Source organism: Pseudorasbora parva, chromosome 11, assembly GCF_024679245.1.
Source record: "Pseudorasbora parva isolate DD20220531a chromosome 11, ASM2467924v1, whole genome shotgun sequence".
In the NCBI taxonomy this organism is placed as follows: Eukaryota; Metazoa; Chordata; class Actinopteri; order Cypriniformes; family Gobionidae; genus Pseudorasbora; species Pseudorasbora parva.
The window spans coordinates 14603828-14612812 of NC_090182.1; the positions used below are offsets into that span (position 1 = coordinate 14603828).

General features: G+C 40.1%; 1 protein-coding gene across 1 annotated transcript; it reads left to right on the forward strand.

The window, feature by feature from the left end:
• The first annotated feature begins 6129 nt into the window (after positions 1-6129).
• On the forward strand, positions 6130-8670 carry LOC137092225 (E3 SUMO-protein ligase ZBED1-like). Its single transcript, XM_067456485.1, has 2 exons — positions 6130-7261; positions 7754-8670. The coding sequence occupies exons 1-2, from the start codon at positions 6263-6265 to the stop codon at positions 8612-8614; spliced, it is 1860 nt and encodes a 619-aa protein (XP_067312586.1). The 5' UTR covers positions 6130-6262; the 3' UTR covers positions 8615-8670.
• The last annotated feature ends 315 nt before the right edge of the window (positions 8671-8985 follow it).

The following is an 8985-nucleotide window of genomic DNA, read 5'->3' on the forward strand; positions in this document are numbered from 1 at the left end:
TAATGCCCTCTGTTGGTACAGAAATCGTAAGATGACCGCTCAAACACTCCTGGTGGCTTCACTGCCGGCTGGCAGTCATTATATAGATCAGTGGTTCAAGTTCACTTTGTATGCCCTTTCCTTGGTAACGTCTCTCTCTCTTGTTCACTGGGATGTACGTCATTGGTTAGGCTGCACAAGTGGGCAATTTACAGTGGTTCCCCTCCTCCTCCTCTCGAGGCACAGCACTCTCACCTCTCCATACATTTGAGTCCTCTCACGTAGAGTATGGTCATGACTTATCCCCTATGTAGCTGGAGTATCTAAGAAGTTTAGAAAGGTTTTTTTTTGTAGTGAAGTTACATGAAGGCCAATGGATGTGTTATACTTAGATTTGTCATCTGCATAGGTGCTTTGCTCAACACCACCTCAGTCGTTTCCTGCCAGTATTGAGAATTGAACCCACAACCTTTGGTTTACAAGTCCAACTCTACCATTAAAGGGGGGGTGAAATGCTGTTTCATGCATACTGATCTTTTTACACTGTTAAAGACTTGGAATCCCATACTAAACATAGACAAAGTTTCAAAAGTTAAGGTGGACGTTTGATGGGAGTATTTCTTTGTCAAAAATACTACTTCCGGTTAGTCATAAGTTTCGGCAAGTTTTTTGAGATCATGCGTCCCCTTTGACGTTAATGGGGGCGGAATTTCCTTGTATGGGCCAAGACAGTCCTGCAGAGATTCCCCAAAAACCCCGCGTTAAGGCAACAGTGGATGGAATTTGCTTTTCCGGATCAGCAACTGAGTTGCGCGAATGTTTATATCTGTTCGCTGCATTTCGGTGCCGACTGTTTCATAAACAAGGCCCAGCTCGACGCCGGATTTTCCCGATCGCCTAATGCTGAATGATGGAGCAGTCCCAACGTAAGAACCGCAGGCGGTGAGTGAGACTGCTTCAAATGTCTGTGTTTTTGCCTATACTCATCAAGTAGCCCAAACATGATGAAGTATAGTTAATTGATCAATGGAGCATGCGATGTGTAGTGCGTGTACATTTGTTTAGCTGGCCACTATATGTGTAACTTTATGTTTGTGTATTGTAAAAGCACTCCAAACAACAATACACAAAGAGGGGGGAAATATGTTGAACTAAATAAGCACGCTTCTTCATTCAAATGCGCTACTATTCCGTGTCTTTCTATGTAAACACTAACTTAACCTGCCGTGCAAAACCAGTCCGCTTACTGTCTACACAAACCACGCGTAAACACACAAACACACGTGCACAACTGCACTTCCCACATGTACACCTTCAAAGACAAAAATACGACGATATAATTCAAGTATAAATATGTAAATAACACAAGTCGCTAAGCATATTATATAGTTAGTGTATAACTTGTACCACATACAGACGTCCTGCTCTAGTCGTTTTTGCTGCTGCTCCTGTTCAACTGCAGCCTCTGGGTCTGATTCCGGATCATAGATGTATGGCTGTATCTGATTAAAAGCCATATTTTTATTTTGAATAAAGTTTTTTTCCCGCTGTTAGGGATGACACAGCTTTACGACGCACTCGACTCAACACAATAGCAGCAGCGAGCACACGTCATTATTTAGCTCCGCTCACACGACACGCCCCCACCCGCTCGGCTTTTTTCGGAAAGACTCGGAACAGCGCATCTTTCTTATATAATTATAAAAAAAATAAAAACTTTTCGGAGATATGCAGGATGCAATGCTACTCTATAGGTACTCAAGATTGACATGACACTGACTGAAACTGAGTGTTTCACCCCCCCTTTAAGCTATGGCTTCCCCTTGTATATGCAGTTAATTGCAGTGAGCAATGCAAAGATCTGTATATAAGGGAAACAAAACAGCCACTTTATCGATGTATGGCCCAGCATAGAAGAGCAAGATCTTGTCAATTATTTTTATGTGGTCCAGTGATTTTAATAGTTTGTTTGAACATTTGATTACCTGGATGTTTTAGAAAGTCATACATTTACATAGACATATAAGCTGAATAGTCAAAAATCAAGCGGCCGAGTGTCTGTCCAAAAAAGCTTCCCTTGTCCACTTGATGAACACATTTGAAATGCAGAGGGATGTACGTATGTCTAAAAATGAGTTAAACACATCAAAGTGAGGAATGTTGGACACTTCATGCACTCAACTGTCGCAGCTTTCCTCATGTAGCGAATCAAGGAAGGGGCTATCAGACTCAAATGTTGCATGATAAAATAACCTTATAAAACTCAAACGTCACATGGTTGAGTACATAGCGCATAGTATATGTGCACAGTGTGTCATTTGGGACACAATTTGGGCCTGCTTCTATAGCAGTGATACAATGGCTTTACCAATTGCCGATTGGCTCTTATTTAGAAGGCAGGACTTATTATGCATTTTGCGCGTTGCAGTTTCTTTTGTATTTCTGAAGTCTTCGACATGGAGCAGTTAGGCTTCCTTTGAGTCAGGTTTACAGAGAAGAGACTGACAAATTGGTATTGGTGACATCAGACAAAAAAGTAAAGTGGTTTCAGAGATAGAACATGTCTTTACATTTTGATGAAAGATTATGAAGGTGAATGTTTCTTTGGAATAAGATGTCATGCGCCGATGAATTGTCCCTAGTAAGACCAGGAACCTATATTAAAGTGGCCATGAATTGAGAAATCAACTTTCCCTTGAGCATTTGATATATAAAAGGTCATGATAATATAATGGTTATCATGGTTGGTTTCAGAGCTTAAAACTACTTGTTAGTCAAAGAAAAGCTTTTATTGACACAGGGCTGCAATTGAGATTTCACAATGTCCCTCGTCGTTTTGTTAGGGAGTGGTGAAACATCACTCAACAGAAGAAGAAGAAGACCTGATTCTGTAGCCACGCCCACTGACTCGTGCTTGACATTATAAATAACATCGGCCTACCTGGCGCTAAACCAGATCCAACTTCCAAGCAATAAAAATTAATGGATCCAGTTCACGTGGGGAAGACATTGCTTGTTTGTTCCTTCATTTCACCATGGATTCATTAAAACCAGGATAGAAAATAGCCTATTACTTATCATTATGATGTTTTTGAATGTAAAAACCACGCAAACATCATAAGTTGACCTCCGTATTAAAAATGTTAAAAAGCCAGTTCATGACACCTTTAAGAAAATAGAGGCCTGGGGGCGAATTACAGAAACTTTCTATCTTAGGTCTTAACTTAAGATATGATAAGATAAGATACAGAAGCAAATCTTAACTTGATTAGGATCTTTTCTATAGTTAGGAAATCTCAAATTGCTCCATCAAGTAATCAACTGTCAGGTCTGTTACCAAGCAACCAACAACTCCTTCTGAGGTCAATCTAAAATCAAAATGGAGAAACAACGGCATGCTTTTAATTTCATTTCAGCAGAGACTGAATATTTGATAAGCTCCATTGAAGAGGTAACGCTGTTTTATGAATCACCTTTTGCAAAAAAAGAAAGAAAAAAAAAGAAGAATGACTGTAAGGCCGGGGACACACTGCAAGCGTGCCGTGAGCGTCTCGGCTGCGTGGCGTGTCCGTTTTTATTTCGGCTCCCATGTTAACCGGTTAGAGCTTGCATACTGCCTGCGTCTCACGCGCGGTCCGAGCCGCGCGGAAAACGCGTAAATGCTTCAAATAAAAGAGACGCCTATTTTTCACGCGAGCGTGTTGGAAGCGTTTCTAGGCAAAATAGCATGTTTATATGCCATTTTGACACAAATACATATTAATAAATGACATTTTCATGTTTGAAAGTCTGTAGGTTAACATAAATGCAGATATAGGCCTAATTGTAATTATAAAAATCAACATAATTATCAATTTTAAAATATTAAACCTGTCAATACAGAACGAAATATTCTGTAGCCTATTTTGCCGTCAGTACCATGTAGAATGGCCAATAGGCTACTGCCGACGTTGTCTTTGCTGTATCAATAGGCAATATATTTATATTTAATATGAATATAGGGCTTCCCAGCAGCAGCAGCGCCGCGTCAGACACGCTTCTGGTGTGCAAAGACAGAGAAAACACCAGGCAGCCGCCCCGCGGCTGACACGCAACAGAAACGCCACGCTTGCAGTGTGTCTCCGGCCTAATGCGCCATGACAGCTCGTTGGCCTCTGTAATGTTGGTCACAATTTGTCAACTAACTACAAAATGTGTAGTGGAAGTCTGTAATTATTTACAAGTATTTTATCATCAAAGCACTGCACATCCTCTGGCTTCTACAACAGTCTCTCCACCATCAAACGTCGCTGCTCTCTGTTTTGTATAATCAATAAATGTAACGCTCTCTCAAAAAATGACTTTTGTACTGTGATTTTAACCATTGGATTTCAAAAAGGTTTGATGTTAGGACATCAGTGGAGTTGTCCTAAAGTTACGATCATTTATAGAATTTAGGATGCTTCTGTAATACCCGTTTCCTTTCCATAGTTAAGATAAGATTATGCATTTAAGAAATTTCATTCTGTAATAGCTTTTTTCCTAAATGTGGTCCTAATGGAAATTGCCATGATAAGATAGGATTCTAAAGTTAAGAATTGCAGCTTTGTTTCTGTAATACGCCCCCTGGTATTACAGATTAAGCCAGGATTAGCCCTTAGTTCAATCGGGATATTTAAAGATGCTGTCTGTAACTTTTTGGGGGTAAAAATTATCCAAAATAAATTTTGAGTACATAACCAGACAGTGTTCGAAACGATCTGCTTATTTTACCTCGGTTTTTAATTCCAGTGGTACTGGTGGTTTTCCGTGGGACATCTGTACCAATAAAGAAGGTGTCCTGGCTAGCCTTTTCACTTGGTATAATTAAACTTATCAATTTGATGGCGGATCCAGAAAGGTTCAAACAAAATTCACCAGTGACAACTGGAGATTCACACGCTGTAAAATGCAAAAGACCGGGCCTATGTGAAAACAAGGATAAAAAGGGTAAGACAATAATGGTAAAATTATGTAACAGTAGCACATTTGTTCGCTTAATATACAGTTACAGAGTTTTCTTTATTGTGCCTTTCTTGTTTTGTGATGTGCATTATTTAGATCAGAGATAGCGACAAAGAGGAAAAACTATGGACTGCAGCTTTAAGTAGCTTTGATAGGCATACCTTAGACATTCCCCCACCCCACACACACACAAAAAAATGGCACTGACATGTTTTACGATATGCCAGTGCTATAGCTAAAACCGCTCAAACATGCATTTTAGTCTGGGAATAGTTTTAAGCCTTGTCTGTGAAACTGGGGGATAATCTATTTTTATTTTGTGTTGACTTTTGTTCAAAAATATCAAACTATGAAAGTACAAAATGTCTTATTTTTTGTTCACAGCTTTTGTAGTCACAAATAGAAAAGTTTATGGTGAGGGTGTATAACGGTTCCCTTCGGAGCACATGAAACACATGGAAAATAGTATATAGCCTCGGTTTCTGTCAGAACTTAAATAGGCTTGAAACGTCATAAATGTGCTGTCAGTGGAATATTATGACAGAAACGGTGATCAAACCTTGACACAAAGTGTGAAAGGTTTTTTTTTTTGGAATAATGGGACTGACATTATCCGACTAACTATTACGCAGCTACAGGACAAAAAATAAATAGGCAAGAAATATCAATTGAAGTATATCTGACAAGAGAGTGTTACGAGAGAGTCTAAGAGTACAATGGAAGAAATTGGTTGTCAGGACAACAGTCAGTTGCAGCAACTGACCAATCAGAATCATGTATTCCAGAGTTTTGAAAGGAAGAGGTCTGCATTCCTGCAGCTCCAGACCAGTTTTCTTGCAGCACGGGAGTGAATTTCCAAATCAAAGACGGTAGCGGTTGGCAACTCTGGTGTACTTTGGACTCAAATAGCTCAACCCCTCCCGACATCCTTTGAGAAAAGCATATCCACGCTTGAACTTGAAGAGAAAAAAACTTTTTACAGTGGTGGCATTCACACAGTTCCCAACCTCAGACCTTTATAGTGTAAGGTAGGGCTGTCGCGGTAACCACAATATTCTAAAACCGCGCTATTGACAAGCCAACCGCAGAGGAAGGAAAGCAACCGCAGAAACCGTGGCAACCGCAGTGTTCAGTGTTTTTTTTTTTTTTTTTTTTTTTTTGGCCTTGTTTTACAATTCATCATGTACATTTGATGTTAAATAAATTAATAATGATACAAGAGTGTTAGCTACTACTGTCATTTTCCCGCGAACTGTTTGTATCCGGTGTTTCGTTTATTTTGAATAGGCCTACTGAAACGATGGCAGACGCTCTCGTCCCAAAACCTAACTCCACGTCGCTAGTTTGGGAACATTTCGGCTTTCAACCCAATGAAAAAGGCGAGCCAGCGAATTTAGATGAGCCGATATGCAAAATTTGCAGCAAAAAGGTTCCTGTGACACGCGGCAATACATCTAATTTGAGGCGTCATCTCGCCAACTGTCATCCAGCCGTTGAAGCGCAGCTGCCCCCTCAAGCATCAGGTCGCGGCGCAACTTCAAAAAGAACAGCTGAGGCCGGTACCAGCCGACAGTTAGGAGTAGCTGAAGCCTTTGCAAAATCTGTAAAATACAGCCGTGAAAGTAACAGGCATAGATGCCTTACAGCCGCTGTTACGCAATATCTAGTTCAGGAGATGGTTCCGTTCAACACGGTGGAGAAACCAGCATTCAAATCAATGCTTCAACAATTTGACAAGCAATACGAGTTGCCGGGCAAAACATACTTTTCAGAAACTGCTGTGCCGAAAATGTACAGCACGGTAAAGACATCGATCAAAAGCGAGCTTATGAATGTCGACTACTTTTCTGCCACAACCGATATGTGGTCAAGTGTCAATATGACTCCTTATATGAGTCTAACGGTTCATTATCTCAGCAAGGAATGGACTCTGAAATCACGCTGCCTCGAAACGGTGTTTATGCCCGAAAACCACACATCCGAAAATATTTCCGATGCTCTTCGGCACGCATTTGAAGAGTGGTCCCTGGATGAGAAGAAGCTGGCCTGTATCACTACTGACAACGGGGCCAACATCGTTGCAGCAGTCAAAAAGTTGAACTGGCCATGGCTGAACTGCTTTGGTCACAATTTACATTTGGCAGTTACAAATGCAATGGCAAGCGTCAAGGACCGCACAGCCCGAGCAATGGGCCTGTGTCACACATTGGTCAGTACATTTTCTCAGAGCTGGTTGAAGAGAAGAGATCTAGCGAAAGCTCAAGCGGAACTTCAAATTCCTCAGCATGGCCTCATACTGGTAAGTTATTAAATGTAATCTAAATGCTAACTTATTGATTATGTCAGGCAAAAAATACAAATGTAATTAGGCTATATGAATTAAATTATAAAAAAATAAACAATATCTATAGCCTACTGTCAAATAGGCTACTTCTGTTGCTGGATTATTTATTTTTTTTTTCGTTTAAAATAAATGTTTTACAAAATAAAAAAACGAAAATTACATTAAAAGGTCAGATATAGCCTATATAAATTAGGCTAATTGCAGCTCCAATTTAACGTCCATATCAGTCTGTGCACATTTAAAGAACACCATATATAAATGGTGGATAAATGGATAATTTAAATGTATTTTTTGTTTAGTAAAATATATATATTGAAACGAATAAATAGCCTAATTTAAAATGTAGCCATATAATTTATTTTGGTAAGCTAATTATAGGCTAGTAGATCGTTGCCATTGGCTAATTTCTAGGCTATTCAACGTTCCTTTCTATTCAACTTTGTTCAGGACTGCGCTACGAGATGGGGCACCAAACAGAAAATGGTGGAAAGAGTTTTGGAGCAAATCCCGGCTATCAGAAGAGTTCTGGATGACCGGAGACACCACCATCTAAATCCAAGCTGGCAGGACATCGCTGTCCTTGAGTCCGTGAATGCAGCTCTTAAACCCGCGGCTGAGTTTACGGATCTGCTGTCTGGCGAAAGCTACGTTACAGTGTCTTCTGTCAAACCCGTCCTGAAACTCCTGACAGAAGATGTGCTTAAACCATCAAGCGAGGATACGACCTTAACATCGGACATAAAGCACAAAATGTGTAGTGTTCTACAGGGGAAGTATGAACCAGCTGCCTTAAAAAAACTTTTGGCAAAGGCCAGTTTTTTAGATCCTCGATATAGGGACGATTATATCAATGACACGGAGACAAAATCCGCTATCATCGAAGAGATGGTGGAGGACGAAGAGACCTCTGCAAGTGCGTCAGTGGTTGGAGACGAAGGGCAAGTGGAGGTGCCACCTGCAGCAAAGAAAAAGACTCTTGGAGACTTACTGAAGTCACGGACAACCTCCGCGTCAGCGCCCATACCAAAGAGAGCGCGAGCAGATAACGAGCTCAGCCGCTATCTGCATGAGGAGTGCATCGACGCCAACGCAAATCCACTGTCCTGGTGGCGCGATAATCAGTATAGATTCCCGCTACTGTCCAAAGTCGCGCGCAAATATATGTGTATTTGTGCAACGAGCACACCGTCAGAAAGAGTTTTCAGTGCCGCGGGGAATATCGTTACCCCCATGCGATCCTCCCTGAAACCGCATAAAGTCAATATGTTAGTTTTCTTAGCGCGAAACAAAGACATGATCCAGGTCTAAATCACTTTCGTTTACGCTTGAGTAATATTTTCGTTTGTTCTCTGTATTTTCACATGGTTTTGTTTTTACACGTTGTTTTAATTCTTTCGTTTTTCAAAATGGAACATGCATTTTCTTCTTTTCATGTGATACGTTAAAATTATTTGATTTCTTTTATTTTTTTTAAATGGAAAAAGGCATGTTCTTGTTGCTGTTTTGCATTTAACAATAAAAAAACTGTTTTAAAACGTGTCTCTTTGTCAGTTAAAAAGCAACAATTTATGCTACATAATAACTCAACAACAGAGCTTTTTATGCAATAAAATCAGGATAAATTAGGTTTCTAAAAAAATAATAAATAAATAAATAAATAAATAAACGGCGGTAAAACC